The sequence below is a fragment of the Scomber scombrus genome, chromosome 5 (assembly GCF_963691925.1).
Source record: "Scomber scombrus chromosome 5, fScoSco1.1, whole genome shotgun sequence".
NCBI classification, from domain to species: domain Eukaryota; kingdom Metazoa; phylum Chordata; class Actinopteri; order Scombriformes; family Scombridae; genus Scomber; species Scomber scombrus.
In genome coordinates, this window is record NC_084974.1 from 9,460,465 (window position 1) to 9,479,168 (window position 18,704).

Consider the following 18,704-nt stretch of genomic DNA (forward strand, 5'->3'; position numbering starts at 1 on the left):
TTTATTTTTTGTAAACTAGAATAACCCTGGTTGAGGGAAGTCTGCTGCTGTTTTGCCCTCAGCTGCTGTGCACAGAGGGGCGGTGCTGCTGCCCCCCACCCCCCTCCACCTCCTGTAATACCGACAGTTTGAATAGTCTCCGTCAGTCCTCGCAGGGATGGAGATGTGAGGCGAGCAGCAGCATGCTCTGACAGAGGCTTACTGACAGCAGCGCAGCAGGGGAAAAAAAACAGCAATGAAAAACACATCAGGAGCTGAGCAGAAATGCGCGTTGTGGTGAGAGTGTGTTTGTCCCACAATGAGCCGCCGAGCTCCGGAGCCTGCAGGACGAGGCATGAAGGTAGTCTGGATCCTTACTGTGAGCGCACTGATCAGCACTCACACTGCTGCAGGATCCCCGCTGCTCCTGGACCCTGAGGTGACTAAAAAAACACGTATTTTTTTTTGTCTGAAGGCATTGTGCCACATAATAACTGAATTTAAATGTACAAAGTGCTTCTACAACCAGCAGGAAATGTGAAAGTGTGCGATGAAAAACAGAAAAAAGCTGTCTTGACTTTTATTGATTTGATCAATTTTGCTTTAAGTGTAAACCTCTGACATTAGATTGAGCTTTCCTAGTTGATTACAGTGGACATTTTACACTTAATTGGTGTTGTGGAAGCACTTTTTAGCTTACATGTCTGAAGGCATTGTACCACATACGTTTAGTATTAATAACTGATTTTTTAAAAAAAGCTTAAATGTACAAAGTGCTTCTACAGCCAGCAGGAAATGTAAAAGTGTGTGATTGAAAAACAGAAAAGCTGTCTTGACTTTTACTGATTTAATAAATGATGCTTTTTAAAATATGACTTTTCTGAACCTCTCACATTAGATTGAGCTCTACTAGTTGATTACAGTGGGTGTTTATACTTTTTACACTGAATTGGTGTCGTGGAAGCACTTTTTAAGCAGTTTTATCCTCCTAAACCCCAATTAAGCCTTTGTGGACTGCTGTTATTAGACTTGCAGACTTATTTAATTAACCTCAAACATGTGGGATACTGTAGCCTGATAAATTAAAGAAATGTATCGTATATTTTTTCCTTGCATAGCCCATATGGAATAAAACGTCACATATTTTCCTTATTTGCTGTAATAACAATGATTCATGTCCGTGTTTTGTCACTATAATCAAATGTGCACGCTCAGTATGTGTCAAAAGAAAAGGGTCACCAATATATCTCTACATTTTAATGAGAAGAAAAATAATATTTAAAAAGGGACATATAACATATAACAGTGGAGGCTCTAGTTAAGGTTCTTTTAACATAATAGAAAGGTTCAAAAAAGGCATCAAGCCTATTAAAAAGTAAACCAAAGCTATTGTCAGGCTCTGTAGAGCATGTCAGCCATATACTGTAACTGCATCTATAACATGCAAAAGGAGACCAAGCCCACTTTAACAGATAATACAGCTGTTTGTAACATCCAAAAACACCCTGAGACACAATTTAATTGTCCAGCTGTGGTTAAGACTGCACTAGTTTAATTTGACAGCAGGCTGCACAGCTCAGGTCAAAGCTGTAAAAAAACATATAACATTAATACACGTGTTTCCAAAACATTACTCCTGCATAAAACAATACCCCTGCAGCATTTCTCTCTGTGTGTGTTTATAAAAGGGACATTTTTTGTTGCACATTCCTGTTTTGGCGGAGCACATCTGTCATCGCTTCAATTTTAATTTTCATCCCACCTTCATCACATGTGTAATCATAGCTGCGCTCGCTGTTGTCTGGACACGAAAGCTGCTAGATTTACATGAAGGGCTGTGATTGAGAGATCATGATATTAAACTATCAGCTATTCCCAAACCGTCATGCATCACCATCTGCTGTCATGTACCCTGTTGGTTACTGTATTTTTTTATAGGTGGGAAATTTCTGAACTATTCTCTGCCGGCGTGTTTACATGAAATTCTTGCTAAATAATAGTTATGAATTTTAGGGACACCTCAGGGGTTTCTTTTTCGTACGGGTGGTCCAGCTCTGTATCCTCCTTGGCAGCCTGCAGCAGATACAGTACAAATGGAAAATTGTATTTGTACGTTTATGATGTGTTTTTATTTTTCCTCACAGGGAGGTAAAAGTCTCTGGGGTTTTACCAGAGTGTGTTCTTATGAGAAGCATTATGAGATCTGTAAAATCAAAACATCTTCGATCAGAGTTCAACCAGATTATCCAAAATGTCACTTTACAAACTTTAAAAAAGCATTTGGATGTTTTGTTCTAGAGTTTTCTATCTGCTTCATGTGTTTTGGACAAGTATTTCTGATGCATTACTAACAAATATGAAAACAATTTGCAGGTTTTTCTGGAAAAGTATGGCTACCTTCATCAGGACAACCACATCCACAATGAAGTTGAGGTGCAGTCAGCTGTCCGGTAGGTTGGAACAGCTGTTCTTCGTCTACTGTAAAAACAAAGCCACCATTGACCACCAAAACTCCTGATATGAATGTAATATGACATGTGTGTTCATCTCTACACTCTGCTGATGAGAGCTAGCTGGTTGTGTTCTTCAGGGGGAAGGGTGAGCTCGGTGTATAGATGAGCCTTGGGGCTGAACGTCAGCGCAGGGCAGTAAAACACACCCTCACCTCTGCACTGGAGGACTTCTCCTGAACCCTCTCTGAACCATCCAGGAATTTCACGAACCTCGCCCTCTGGCCTATTTTACTGAATGTACTTCCAATACAAACTGATTGAAAAGCTTTGCCTTTACTCAGAGCTTGGGCCAATGGTTGGGTAGCAACTGTGTACATTTGACGAGGTCATGCACTGCAGATGAAACTCTCTCACACTGATGCCAATTAATATTTGCTTCCTGCGGGCGGCTGTGGCTCAGGAGGTACAGCTGCCGTACCACCAATTGGAAGATTGGCGGTTCGATTCCCAGCTCCTCCAGTCCACATGTTGATGTGTCCTTTGGCAAGATACTTAACCCAAAATTGCTCCCATTGCTGTGCCAACTGTGTGTATGAATGGTTAGTTTCCTCCTGATGAGCAGCTTGGTAGCCCCTGTCATCAGTGTATGAATGTGTGTGAATGGGTGAATGAGACATTGAGGCTTTGAGTGGTCATAACGACTAGAAAAGCACTATATAAGTACAGTCCATTTACCATTCCTCAAACTTTTTTGTGCTTTTATCCTCAAAATTAAAATGATAAATAGCTGTAAATTATGGACATGATGAAACAGTAAGACTGGCAATCTCCACAAAGCATCATTATCAGGCCTCAGACTGGGCAGAGAGGATGTTGGTATATTTATACTGATGATTCACAGACTGTATAATTGCTGATTGATTTAAAAGCCAAATGCTTGTTCAGGAAGAGCGTCATGTGAATGTCCCCCCCCCCCCTCGCTTTGCAGGGAGTTCCAGTGGCTTTCCCGCCTTCCTGTCACCGGTGAACTTGACAGCGCCACTCTGAGGCAGATGGCAGAGCCCCGCTGTGGGGTGTCGGATGAGGGCAGCCAGCAGATCTGGGCTCAGAGGGTGAACACCGTCTTCACTGGAGGCGGTGTTGGTGCTGCAGGGCGAGAGCAGCGTCGCAGCAAGAGATCTGCAGGTATTGTGTGTTCATGTGTGTGTGTGTTCACGTATGAGGTCACCATGTTTGATGTCAGTCAGTCTGATTATGTGTATCCTGCAGAGGAGCGGTCATGATGAGTCAACACTTACATGGGAGGGTCCGCCTTCATAAACTAAAACAATAGAGCTGAGGGTTGTAATTAAAGCAGGTGGAGTGTCTGATGTTGCACACGTCAGCCTGGATGATCCCTGCTTTTACCTGCAATTATACAAGTCTGTGATTCCTTTGCATTGTCTTTACAGTGTGAGAATCCTGCAACTTCAGTTTGGTTGAATATGTTTTTTTAACTTTAATTGAAGAATTACACGCTCCTCTGTGAATTTGGAAAGTCAAATTAACCTTAAGTCAAAAGTAGTTTGAAAACCCTTTGCTCACCGAGTCATAAACAATGTTGTTTTTCTTGGTTTATAAAGTAATGACATTTTTGGATGTGTGAAGGTTTCCTTAAACAAAAGCAACACTGTATATCCTCGGCTCCAGCTCTGATTTCCAAGCACAAATCTAGCAGATGCTTTTAGTTTAAACCAGTGCCACCACTTTGTGTAGTTTGATTGTTCCCTTAAATTCCTGTAGAAAATTATGGAGACTCTTTGAGTATATTATCCTAATTTTCTGAAAGCCTTCATTGATGAGCAGATCACTGCAATTTGAACCGGCTAAAGACTGCCGGATTTAAAGTGTTTAACGGTGGTTAAGAGTGGAACTAAACTGCTAAATTGCCAAATTTCTTGCAGACTCCATGAAGTAATTGAGCACAAAGTCGTTCTCTCCCTTTCGGCTTTAGAAAGCTTTACCAAAAATCTTTGCTACCTATTATAATCATGTGTGGGATAAATTTAGTGTGCCTAAATGTTGGAGGAAGTTTTCTACCCTGAAGTACCTTAGATTTCAAGAGGACCCTCTAATACAGGATCCATGACCCCACCTGGGTCAGTGTAGGGAGCCTTTGATCACTACATTATGATTAGCGTCCATATTATTTAAAGATCCTTACCATCTTAAACCCTTAAAATTAAATTTTCAGAATTCAGAATCTACGAATATAGAAATATATTTCATTTCAAAGTTTAACTCCTAGACACAAGATGTCTCTGACTTCACTGTAACGTCTATTCTCAGTGTTTGTGAAATGGATGCTGCAAGTTTCCACATCGCTCTTGAGAAAGTTTCCTATTGGACCAGGTTTGGCTCCCAGACTAGCTGTGATGTCACAAATCCTGCTTGTATGTGTATGCTCTTGAAACTTGGATTAATGATGAGAAACCTTCCACTTTAAACAGATGAAAACAGTCTTCTAGTGTCAAACTCTGCACAAACATCATCCTGCAAATGTCCAAAGATGAAAGAAGTTTTTGAGTGTACGAGCACTTTAATATTATTTTTTAATGAGATTATTGCTTCCATGATGGTTTGTTCTGTTCAGCTTCTGTTCTCACCCTGCTTTAGAATAACAGGTACGTATATGTGTGTCTTACGGCCCTTACTGTCATGTCTTCTGTTCTCGTTGTCACTCTTCTCTGCTGTCATTTCCCTCACACCCCCTCTATGAATGGCAGCAGCAGCAGTGTGGTGACAATGTTGGGCAGAAGAGTGATGTTTTCTGCCTTCTCTCTCTCTCTCTCTCTCTCTCTCTCTCTCTCTCTCTCTCTCTCTCTCTCTCTCTCTCTCTCTCTCTCTCTCTCTCTCTCTACTGGTGCCTCCAGCCTCATGATGTGCGAAGCGTCTGCATTCCTGCCTGTCACTGAAAAGGTTGGCTAATGTTCAGGGAATGCAGCGGTGGCTGATGTTTGCCGCTGCCTCTTCATGTCAGTACCTGACATGTTCCATCTGGTAAACACATCCACAACTCACTAACTGGATTACGTTGTTTGCTGAGCCGGCTGCCTATCTCAATGGCCAGATATGGCACTGGCTGAATGACTGGATAGCTTGCTGAGTGACTGGTTGTTTGGCTGGATTACAACCTGTGCTCGTGTAAGAAAACAACTCTCTGCCATTATTTTGGTCCCAGACATGACTCATGTGACAGGCGGCAGTAGAATAACACGAAGACAAACATTAATAAACAGATACTTTTACACCCTCAAGTCAAACCTCTTTAAAAAATCTGGATTCATATATCCATTGATGTAGTTTAGCAATGTAATAACTTCAGATGTGAGTAGCTGAATAGTGCGGCTATGCAACCACCGCCCTGTACTCAAACATGAGTTTGCTTTGTCTTACAGAAGCAGCAGATATGTTTCTGCCTGTGGACTGAAGGACGATTACAGGAAGAGTTTGGTACATTTGGCCTGACGCAGAGGCTTTCCAAGTGGGAAGCGTGCCTCCCCAGGGGGGCAACAAACAGTTTCAGGGGAGGCTCAGTGACTGGAAGTGAAACAATATTACATTAGTTGACCAATCAAATAGCCTAAATGTGTGTGATTTGGTTAAAGAGTTCAGAGATACAGTAGTTTTGAGGAATTTGACTGTTTTTTTCAACTAATGCAGAGTCAGAAACTCATAAATGCCTTCAAACAGACCTTTTTTATTTATTTGGTGTTGTCTGAAGTATGTCCAACAGCAATATTGGGCTATCTTGGCTTAAATGTTAAGTGTCTAATGGATCAAATCACATAATAATGATCCTTTAGGCATCCAGGAATTGAAGCATGTAAACTAATGGGGGTGGGGGTAGGCCTTTTTCTAAGCTTTGTCTAAGAGGAGGCACACAATCTCAGACTCTGAAAACCCCTGATATATTACTCTTAATACATTCAGATCTGGTAAAAATGGACCTTTACTGCCTTAAATGGTAAATAACAAATGTTTATTGTGTGAACTCCCTGAGCACACAGCTACAACATGACACTGGCCTGCTGCAGGCTCTGGCAAAACCCAGATGAGACAGATGTTATGTACTTTATTTACTCACAGCTGTGGCGTGGTGTCATTTTGTTTAGTGTGAACATCGCTGCCTCCTGAGCTTCCTGGAAACTGAAAACAGACCTTGACTTGTGGTGGAATCTGAGTGTCGTTCCCACTGATATTTACAGAGCTGGCATTCCACCACCCTTGTCCAAGATAAGTCCTATAAGAGCGATGTTAGGTGTGTGTGTGTGTGTGTGTGTGTGTGTGTGTGTTTTTCTCAGAGGTGTGCACATATGGATCTGTGCTCGGCCCTGAAAGCTGTTAACTAGTTAGCTGCGATTTTTTTTTACATCTCTTATTGCATTTTGACACAATCAACACAATGCATTAAGATTGAAATTGATGGATTTGCTTACTAGAGCTGTAACACTTGATCAACAGAAAATTCATTATAGTCAATGCCTAAAATACTTTACAGCTTCACCAGTGTGATGATTTGCTGCTTTTCTGTGTTTCATAATATCTTTTTGGTTCTTTTGGTCAGTTGGCTGGACAAAACAAACCATGCGATGAAATAATTTTTGGGTTCTGGATAAACATTATAATGCTTGTGTCTTGGCTCCGTGGATGACAGTGTCGGTCAGTCTGTTGGTCACTTCACCACTGAAATACTGAAATATCTCATCTCATATCTGCTGGATGGACTGGCACATTCATTGCTCCCAAAAGATGAATCCTACTGACTTTTCCTCTATGACTACCAAGAGGTGAACAGTTTCATTTTTTTAGTGAAATGTGTAGATAACTATTGGATGGATTGTGATGAAATGTAGTGCAGACATTCATGTTTCCTTCAGGATGAGGTTTGACCATCCTTAAACTTTTCATCAAGCGCCATCATTAGGTGATAAGTTCAATTTGGCCAATAATGTTGTTGTTTTTCGGCTGTAAACTCTTAGTCTTGGTCACTATTTTACACTATTACCAATAATTAATCAATTAAACAAGGAAGTAATTGACGTAGTAACTGATAACAAACCAACTTCCTGTATTTCTTTCCTCATTTTCCTTTTTTGTGAATCGTACCTTCACATCTGACCGACACACAAAAACCAGAGCTGTTTGTGTGTGTGTGTGTGTGCGTGTGTGTGCACGCGAGTGTCAAACAGCGACAGACAGAATCTCTCTGCACCTCCACAAACAATAACTTGGCCTATCAGATGATCTCATCCACTTCCTAATGTCTGTGATAACCCAGCCTCCCTACACCGCTGCTGTAGATGTTAATTATCGTGTTAATGGCTTCCATCGGGAAAAGTCGTGGAATGTCTTGTGTATCTGACTTCCTGGCCTCTCTGCTGTCCTCGGGGACGTCTTGCTCTGCGGCGGTCTACGATGGAGAGAAAGGCGCCTGAGCTCTACTGAGAATACCGATCATGTGGCTCTTATGTGTACAGTTCATCTTGGGAAAGGAAAAATCAACCTCAGTTAGGGAAGCCAAGGAGACTCCACTCCATTAACCCTTACATACTGTTCTGGGTCAAATTTGAGCTGTATCTATTGACATGTCTTTTAGTTAAATGAATAGTTAATAGTTTTAATAAGATAGTAGTTATGAGGATTTCTTTTTATGATGTAGCAGTGAAGACTGATGGCTCTAATGGTTATACAATAAACCCCACAGTTCTATAAAGTTCTTGTCACTTTCACTTTAATTATTGCTATGTTATATTTTCCTGTTTTAGGTAAAATAGGACATGATATTGTGTGATAGTAGCTGTTTTTTCTCCATAAATGAGTGGTATAAAAGCTAAAAAAAATACACTCTCTCAGCTATCTGAAACATTAATCAAAGTTTAATCACACATGTATTGATCAGTCAGATCGGCTATTGATGCTTTATAAACACATCTGTGGTTCAAAATTTAGTTTAGACACTTTTTATGAGGGGATTCTTAGACCGGGTCGAACAGTATGTAAGGGTTAAGTATTAAATCATGAGCAAAAATCTGACTCATGGGGGGAATTGCAGGTTGTAATGACGGCAACATCACTCCTGAGGCTGAACTGTGACTTTCATGTTTCTTTCTTGAACTAAATCAACAGGTTATGTCACATTTTCTTCCGCTCTTACCAACTAATATTCCTGTGAGCGCGACTCTCAACTTTACACTTTTAGATGGTTGAGTTGCAGCTGAAGCACACATTCTGGTTTGTGTGTTTACTCACACACTCTTGTCACTGCCAAACCCATGCCTTAATGGCTCCAGATTTCCTGAAATTTTCATGTCTCCTGGGTGCTATTGAGGTCTCTCTGCAATTCACAATATGTAGTGCATACCTCTTGTTTATCGCCCCAATCTTTTACATGACTCTCTCTCTCTCTCTCTCTCTCTCTCTCTCTCTCTCTCTCTCTCTCTCTCTCTCTCTCTCTCTCTCTCTCTTTCTCTCGTGCTGTATATTATCTAAGCGGGTAAAAATGGCACTGAAATAATTTGAAACACAAATGCGTCCACATACTGTGTGCAGGGTTTAATGAGTGAGCAGTCATGTGTAATGCAGGCATGTGTGCAGACCTCCCACTCACATTCGGCTTCCACACTGGGGGGCGAGCACATATATATCGACTGCATTTTTAAATATTTTGACAACCTTAAGTGTGCTTGATTTATCTTGTTAAGCCTTTAAACGTGAAAGTATGCGTAAATCCATGAAGCCCTTGAAGCAAGTCATCTAAAATACCTGCTCATGCTGATTCAAATGTGTTTTTTCTCTCTTACAAATCACAAAAAGTACAACATCCTTATTCACCAGTGCAAAGAAGCCTTTACTTGTCTGTGTCAGAAAGACTCAAAATCTGAAGATATAAGATTCAAATTTTGTGTTCAGATCAGCTTTGAGCCAAGAAATATTAGATGTTTGAAGTTTCTTGAAGTCGACACAAATTCTTCTTTCCTCGGCCCTGTCCTCTCTTCTCCACATCTACTCTGCGTCCTCAGATCGAGTGGCCAGCTGGCTCTTCCTAAAGGTTTATCTAATGATTGTTTCCTGCATTTGAAGCAGCCTCTATGTCTGCTTGTTGTGTATGTGTGCTGCATGGCTGAGAGCATATGTGTGTTTGCTGTGTTTCCCGATTGCCACATTGTGTAATCCCTGCGTACTGTATATATTGAAGAGATTAGTGTGTTGTATATTAAAGAACGCCTAAATTTACCCCCTCCCCATCCTTCCCCGAACAAATGTGAGATGCTTGCGACACATGTAATTACATCTAAGCTGAGAAACCACAGACACGTGTTGGAGTAAATTGTTTATTCGAGCGTTTACTCAGAGTGCTTGTTAGTTTACCCAGCTGTGAGCTAACACGGTTAACGTATCATTTTGACCCGGTGGATGTGGAGAGGCTCTACTTTAAAAACTTGTTAAACATGAGATATCTGGCATCTGAATTTATAATACAGGATATGCAAAATGTAAATACATGATCAGTGTTTATGGAGCTCTTTTTTTTTTTTTTAACATACTTCTACTACTGTCAAACAAATCACCTGAGAAGTAAACTCAAGAGCTGCAAACAGGGATTATTTTCATTATTGATTTATCTGCAGATGGTTTTTCTCAATTTATTTCTTGAGTCTATAAAATGACAAACGCCCAACACAATCTGTGAGAGTTCAACAGGACATATTTATGTAGCTGGTTTTGTCTGAGCGATGTACAAAAACTAAAAAAAAGAACCTCAAAACTGGGTAATGTTTGGCTTTTTTGCTTGAAAAATTACTGGAACAATAAAACTGACCCATTAACTGAGGGCTAAAGCAGAGATGCTTGAATAACACTGGGGAAATGGACTTTATAAAAGAGAGTGGACGAGTCAAAGGTTTAAAAAAAAAAGAAAAGAAAGAGAGATTAGTGCCCCCTTATTTACTTTTATTATTATTAATGCAGTTTTATTGTGTTTTTTGTTCAATGTAAAGTAATTGATGAATAAATGAATGCCTGTAAAATGATATTAACAATTAATTGATTATTAAAATAGTTGCTGATTCATTTTTATGATGATGGATTAGTCATTTAGGCTCTAAAACAAACTGCATGGTCACACTGGAACATTTTTATTTAAGGAGTCATGTGTTTTCACTAATGAGAAAAGTTCAAGTCAGCTTCCTTCCCTTTTAACCTTTTGTTTCTGATGATTGATTGGAGCTTTTTTGTATTAAATCAGTCAATTTCAGTCCAGTGTCTCACATAATAAGTTATAATAACACAAGCTTGTGTATGTCGTGTAGTTTTATTTGTATTTTTTAAATGCTTACGATGTGTTCAAAAGGATGGAGTTTTTGTGACATTGGTGCCGAGCATCTGCTGAATCAATGACAGTGAAACCAGGTGTGCATCATTAGTGACTGAGAAGCATTGATTTGGGGGATGAAGGTAAAACTGTTCTACAGTAAAGGATGCTCTGGTAAAGCTGGTGGACTCATCAGTAACAGAGAAAGCTTAAATGAATGTTTTGTCATATTTAGCAGAAGAATATTAGATTTCAGCTTTACTTTTCTTTAGTTTTTAAGTTGGTTTTGTTGAATTATTCCTTTCTGTTTTGCCTGTATTTATTCATATCTTTGTCACTAAATGCCAAATTTCTTTTGGATGGACTTCCGCCTACAGTTCTGCTTTCATACTTGACCCCTTTTAGGTTTTTCAGCGCCAGCCGACAGTAACTTCCTTTTTCAAGTTATTGTGGTAGAAGGAACAATGTGATGAGGAAATCATCTTGCAATTGCAAAGCAACCTACTGTATATTCTGTTGTTGGATTCCTGTTTACTTCAGAAACAGAATAGAGTATTGTGAAAGTTGCTGGCCAGGAATGCCTCAGTTTCCCCTTCATCCTCCTTTTAAATACTTAATTTATACATTTGCCCCTGCCATTCAAATACCCAACTCTGGTGACTGGATTTCTTTAGTGTTCTTTCCCCTTATCTGAATTGTTTTAGTGTAGTATACACTACTTTTCTTTTCATTGGTTGAATAGTGGAGATATTCTTGCTCACAAGAACATTACTAGGATTTTTCTTTTGATTATCTGATGATTTCAGCTTATCTAACTTTGCACTCACTGTATGTCTCTCTGATTGAGACTGTGAGCTTCATACCTCCACATCTCATATCTCTGTTCCGGTCTCTGTTTGTGTGTGTGTGTTTGTGTGTGTGTGTGTGTGTGTGTTCAGTTGAGAAGTGGTACAAGCGTCATCTCAGCTACCAGATAGTGAACTGGCCTCGCCACCTGTCTCCCGGCTTGGTGCGGCTGGCAGTGCGTGCTGCCTTCCAGCTGTGGAGCAACGTGTCAGGCCTGGTCTTCCAGGAGGCCCCCGAAGGACCTGCAGACATCCGGCTGGCCTTTTACGAGGGAGACCACAATGACGGAGCCAGCAATGCCTTTGATGGACCAGGTCAGGGACAACCACACAATCAACACTCACATTGTAGGAAGCACCAACATGTCTGTGTCTTAATATCCATTAGTTGCAGTCAAAGCTGATAACCACAACATGTTGTCTGTAAACAATCTGTGTGTGTGTGTGTGTGTGTGTGTGTGTGTGTGTGTGTGTGTGTGTGTGTGTGTGTGTGAGTGTGAGTGTGAGTGTGTGTGTGTGTGTGAGTGTGTGTGTGTGTGTGTGTGTGTGTGTGTGTGTGTGTGTGTGTGTGTGTGTGTGTGTGTGTGTGTGATGGTAGTTTGTGTGTGACTGGTCTCAGTTGTAATCTTGTGTGTATGTAATTTGTTCTCAGATCTCTTACAAAAAGGGATCTTGGTTCCTGAACAATAAATAAAGCTTAACAAGTCCTTTTTGTTTATGTGTACACAAGAATCTATCTATTTGTCAAACCGCTTTTGAACTTCAGGAGGAACTCTGGCTCACGCCTTCCTGCCTCGCCGTGGAGAAGCCCACTTCGACATAGCGGAGAGGTGGACACTGAACGGACACAAGGGACACAACCTGTTCATGGTGACGGCTCATGAGATCGGACACACTCTGGGACTGGAGCACTCCCCTGTCCGTCACGCTCTGATGTCGCCATTCTACAGGAAACTGGGCCGCAGCCTGGTGCTCAGCTGGGACGACATCATCGCTGTGCAGCAGCTGTATGGTGAGAAGATGTTACGCTCACACTGGCTCAGTATCACCCCCGGATTACTGTCACAAACTAATATTGTTTGTTTTACTTTTTATTCTTGTCTAAATCCAAAAACCACATGAGGCCTGGCTGGAGGGAAATGTTTTCTTTGTTCAGGGGGAAAGTGTGTGGTCCTGAGGTCAGGAGGAGTGTTAAACTTCACACCTTCACTGGACACACACAGATATTTTTACCACTTTTTCTCAGGTTAAAAGTCTGTCAGGGTGGAAACAGAGCACTTTTAGTGGCAGGATGACAAATGTCTCACTGTCTGGCCTCAGGACAGCACAACTTTAGACTCAACTATTGTTGAAATACGCAGAACTTATTAGATGAATTACTGACTTGTTATGAAACCAGTCTGTCTTTGAGGAAATGCATAAGTGGAGTCATTTCTGCTCTATTGCCCATTAAATTGTGAGTCATGGCACTGAGCTGTGAAAAGGCCAGAGAGGAGGCCCTGAAGGCCACCAGCTGCAAACAGAACAAGGAGTAGACTTTGAAAACCCCCATTTATTAAAAAATCTATGAAAGATTAGTTGCATGGCGCTCAAGAAGCTGATAAAGATAAATTAATAATTTATCAGCAGTTTGTCTGCAACATTCAAACTTTCAGTGCCCTTGTGAAACAAAGCTCAAAACTATGAATGTGATTAAAAGTCCACGGCTGCAGTCTTTGTGAAAGAGATTACTGAAAGATTTGATTTACAAGTGAGACAGAACAGAAAGTGTTACTTTTATTGTACTTTTGGCAAACATCAGATCCAGATTACAAATAGATTAAAAGACATTTCCTTTCTTTGTGTTTTTAGTTGAACGTATCTTAAAAAGAACAGCAGTAAGAATAAAAAGCAGAAAGAATCAAATCTATGAGTTTTACTTCTGAGGCCTCTGAGCTGCTGGGAGAAAGAAGGACGACACAACAGCTTTCTGCCCTAAAGACACACGAACACACAGAGCAACAGGCTGAGTGATTTCATCAGTGGCAGGAGGGCTGGTGTTCACCCGGTGGCCTGCTTGTATATTATTATGTAGCCTCTCCGAGCTGCACACACAGTGTTTACCTGGGAGTTTTGTCTGCTCTGTTGTGATAGATTACTGGTGTTGTTGCAGTGTGTGGGGGCATCACATGCTGTGTGTCTTTGCATAATACAGATATTAGTTTCTGTTTACTGTGAGTGTGCCATCCCTCCTGGTGTGTGTGTGTGTGTGTGTGTGTGTATGTGTGTTTAAGGCATGTTCCACCATGTGCCGCTCTGCAAAGATCTCTTATTGCTCCTGTTTTACTCTGATGCCACGAAACAGATTTTTTTTACAACACGCCATCTTCAAAAGTAGCTACTTCAACTACTTGACCCTCCTCTCAGTGCTCTGAATCTGCAAGTGTGTCTAAAGTACCTTTCATTGCTTTAAGCCCTAAACACAGGCGTAGTAAGACTGCAAAGGGCCGGTGAAAACACAACCATCCATAGTTGTGCAGGAATGTTTACATACCCCACTTGAATAATTCAGCTCCAAACCTGATATTCAGCTCAACAATCTCTTGCAGGCAGGCAGCGTCCAGCTCCTCTTCTTCTTCTGTTTAATATCTTGAGGATTCCCATCTGCTCTGCCTCTGGTAATATTGTGGCCTTGGTTTCCTAAAATGGTATTTTCCAGCCTTATTCACTCTGGATTAAAAAGAAAAGAAAAAAAAGCAACTGACCATCCTGCTGCCTCATTTTCAGTTCAGTTACACTCAATAACTTAATGCCACTTTACTATACTACTATTAGTCTTTAGTTTGACCTGCACTATAAGGTGAACCCACGTGAAAACTGACTCAGCTTTGTCTGATTTTTTTATTGGCTCACAAAAAGAAAAAGTTATCCAGGATTCGGGTGGGGCTCAGGAGGAATTCAACAAAGTACAGCATGCTTTTTTCCCCCCCGTAGGCTTATCAACGTGATTTTCAGCCTGTGGCAGTAATTTCTGCAGCTGCTCGCACGTAAATGTCAAGAAGCTGTAGAGACAGATACGGAAAAGAACCGCAACTGACAGGACTACCAGCGCTGTGAAAATGCTACATCTGCTTAAAGATATGAGCTTTTGTGTGTGTGTGTGTGTGTGTGTGTGTGTGTGTGTGTGTGTGTGTGTGTGTGTGTGTGTGTGTGTGTGTGTGTGTGTGTGCGTGCTTCTGATTGCTGTGGGACAAGAAAACATGAAAACCCTGGGAGCATGACACATTAATGAGCATGCATGTTGTGTTTCTGCCTTAAAAGACAATGTATGTACAGTACCAGTCAAAACTTTGGACACACCTTCAAACTTTTGACTGGTTCTGTATGTTTGGTGAGCAGCTACAGTAAAGATAACAAGCAGGAATAATGTAATGTAATGTATCCAGACCAGATTTTTTTTTCTTCACACAATATATTATGTTTTACACATGCTAGCTTATATGATAGATGTCTAAAAAACACAATAATCCTCTTGTAAAGTAAGCCTGTTAGCAAGGTTAAGCACATTAACACATGCAGCATGCACATCTTACAAAACGCACTAATTGAACCTCCAGTTTTAAGATTGTAACACTGCTTGTAAAGGAGTATTTTTTGTGTCATTTCTACTCTTGCTTATGTAGAGGATGTGAATATTTCTGCTGCTGATAAATGTAAACTCAGCATAAAGAGGGAGGTTTTGTTTTTTGAGAATGAGTCAGACATCCAGTACTTATCAGCTGCTGCTCCTCCGCTCATACAGTTTTTGGACACAGACTGCGGTGTGTGTGTGTGTGTGTGTGTGTGTGTGTGTGTGTGTGTGTGTGTGTGTGTGTGTGTGTGTGTGTCTGTCTATTTTTCCTGCAGTCTTGATTTTATCCTCCTCCAGCACAAATGTTTGTTCAGCTCCATGCAAACAAAATAGCTGTAATCACATCTAAAGCATCACCATTTACTCTTTGCTTCGGCATGTTGTGCCTTTTCCTTTTGTATTCTTTTAATCTTATATGCCGGCAGTCTTGCATTATGAGGCTGTACATGTCAAACACACATAGGTGGCTTCTTGCTTTAGCGCTAAAGATTGTTTTAAAAGTCCGAATGAGTGCCCTATCTGCACTTTTTTGTTTGTTTCCTGTGCAGTGTAATGTAATCCATCAGTATACATCAACCCAGCCACATCCTGTAAAGGACAATTTAAATGTTAACATTATCCAAGTCCTGTTTTAGGAGAAATCTCCACTGTTTGTTTTGCATGTTTGGAGGATCATTGGTTCCCATGATGTCCAATTTAGAAAATACTTAAATTGTTTTTGGCAGTATGTCCTCAAAGCTTTGTGTGGTCACAGTATGATTTATATAACCAAATGATTCCAGGGGAATTTAAGCACATCGGCTTCTCCAAAATGAATCTTTCATGGCCTTTTTCGTTGCTGCCTTTTCATTCACAGTCTTGTTTCTTTGTCTTTGCCCTCAGGTAAGCCATCGGGCGATCGTCCTGTGAGGCTTCCGGGTCAGGTTTTGCATGCAGCGCTGCAGGAGTGGGAGTTCACAGAGATCGACAACGGGCATCAGAACACAGGCCAGCCTCTCTACTGCCAGGGCGTCTTTGATGCCATCACTATGGGTGAGCATCAAATAGAAACAGCTACATCCTTTGTGGTTGTTGTTACTGGTGTGGTTTCAGAAATAACTCAGAAAACAAATCTAAAATAAATCCTGCAGAAACAGCAGTGAATCCTGTTATTAATCCCCTTTGAAACGTTGGATTCAGCCATGTAGAATATTTCCTCAACATATCACAATGAGGCAAAACAAGGAAAAAGAGCTGATTCATTCTCAGTAGTTCTAACTAAAGGCTTGCTCAATAGCTTTTTCTGAAGCTTTCATCTACATCTGTGACTACTGAACAAACTCTTATGTACTGATGAAGACTATAAATGCTGTCGAAAGCTTCACCTCGAGATTACTAAGGTCATGAATGAACTTTGAAGCTCAGTTTATTCTTGTTCAGGATCTTTTCCAACACGTTGCTAGACTTTGATTAACATTAAATCTGATACCTATACAGTGTATATTTACCAGTATGTTTTTCTGCTCTGTGTGTGTGAATCCAGACCAGAATCAGACAGTGCTGGTATTTCGGGGCAGTGTGTACTGGACAGTATCAGCTGAAGGCGGTGTGAGCGGCCCGCTGCCTCTCCGTCAGCGCTGGTCTGACCTGCCTCTGGCCATCGAGGCTGCTGCCTTCTCCCCGCTCGACTCCAAGTGGTATTTCTTCAAAGGTACTGCTTCACTGAGCTCATTAATGTGTCTAAAACTTCCTTTTTAAGACATCTTTAAACATTTGGCCAACTTCACCTTTCTGTTAAAGCCACAGAATAGATTCTATTGTATCTTTAAAAAAAAAAGGAAAAGTGCTATTTAAAGACTTTACTGCTTTGCAGGCTCAGCTGTACTTTTAAATAGTTTCACCTTTGTGCTAAAGGCTAATGACGTCTTTAACTTTACTGCTTTGGGCCAAAAAGCTTGACAGTTTCACTTATCTACTAAACACAGAACAGTTTTATGTAAAATACTGCCGCTCTGCTGAGGCGTTTATTCTACATAAATCATCTCCTCCTCACTCATTTGTTTCTTTTGTGTGTGAACAGTGAAAGACTCTCACTCTCACTTTGCTCTCATTCGTAGCAGGCTGCATTTCTACTGCAGCTAATGTTCCAAAATAATCTTCACTAAGATACTCAACGCTAAAATACTTCTTCATTCCACATCGGTGCATAAGATACTAATATAAAAATGCTGTCTGCCTTTTTTTTTTAAACTTCACTTCAACACAGCTGAGCTTATTGTCGTTCTGTGTTTTGACTGAAATCTGCTGTGATCATTATGATCATATTAAGTGCTCAATACTTATGATCTGATATGATGTGTCAAGTATTTCTACAGGATTGATATAAGAGTTATTGTACAGAATCAGAGGGAACTTTCACTTTTATTTATTTATCTATTTTTCAATCCTCCTCATCTGATTGGTTGCAGGGAAGCGGATGTGGCGTTACACCAGCAGCGTGCTGGACCGGGGCTTCCCCAGGAAGATCAGTGAACTGGGTCTGCCTCGCCACCCTGACTGCGCCTTCTTTTACATCCCTCTGGGTCACATGGTCCTCTTCAAGGGCTCCCGCTACTATGTCCTCAACCTCAAAACTCTGCGCCAAGAACCCTACTACCCCCGCCGGCTGACAGATTGGACTGGGGTGCCAGAAGGGACCAATGGGGCGCTGACCCGTCCAGACGGGCGCCTCTACCTGTTCAGAGAACAGCAGTTCTGGAGATTTGACACAGTGAAGGTGCGAGTCACCAGAGAGGGCCAGTGGGCCAATGATCTGAGCTGGACTGGCTGCAGCAACACTCGTCAGAACAACAACATCCTTTGACCAGCAGAGGGCGCTGTAAGCTTTAAAGTGCAATGTGTTGATGGATCCTGAACTGCGGAGGGGCTTTTAATTGGAGACTCACATTCAGATCATGAGTTACAGCCTGGCTCATTACACTCATGCCATGTAGGCACTTCCAAAAATAAGCCCATACTGTATTTATACTGCAGAAACTATTAATATTACTGTGTATGGATGTGCAATCATAGCCATGTTGATGCAGTTTAAATAATAATAATAATAATAATAATGATAATGATGATGACTGCACACTTTAAAGTGAGCAGCACCTGTTTTGTTAGGTGACTCTGCAGCTGGATCTGTGCTTTTCAAACCGTCGTCTTTTCTCTTGTAGTATTTGCACACTGACAGAAAAACCAAACATGTTTTTTTATGATCTCTTGTACAAAGACAGTAACAGTAAAATGTATAAATGTGTGTTATTTACTCTGGCTAGTGTTGGGTCCATATGCTTCGCTGTACTAGATGTTTTAATGAGTAACCAGACTTCAGTGACAAATGTGTCAACGACGTGATGCATTTTGAAAAAACACTTATAGAGAAAAAAATCATTCAATTGTAACCGTGAAATGTTTCTAACTTCAAAGATGCGATTGTGTCT

General features: G+C 40.9%; 1 protein-coding gene across 1 annotated transcript; it reads left to right on the forward strand.

Moving 5' to 3' along the window:
* The first annotated feature begins 264 nt into the window (after window positions 1-264).
* mmp28 (matrix metallopeptidase 28) lies at window positions 265-18,485 on the forward strand. Its single transcript, XM_062419061.1, is given in 9 exon segments — window positions 265-315; window positions 317-418; window positions 2,353-2,429; window positions 3,421-3,617; window positions 11,724-11,945; window positions 12,397-12,642; window positions 16,123-16,272; window positions 16,763-16,930; window positions 17,688-18,485. Coding segments are annotated over 9 exon segments (1,608 nt in total). The 3' UTR covers window positions 18,083-18,485.
* The last annotated feature ends 219 nt before the right edge of the window (window positions 18,486-18,704 follow it).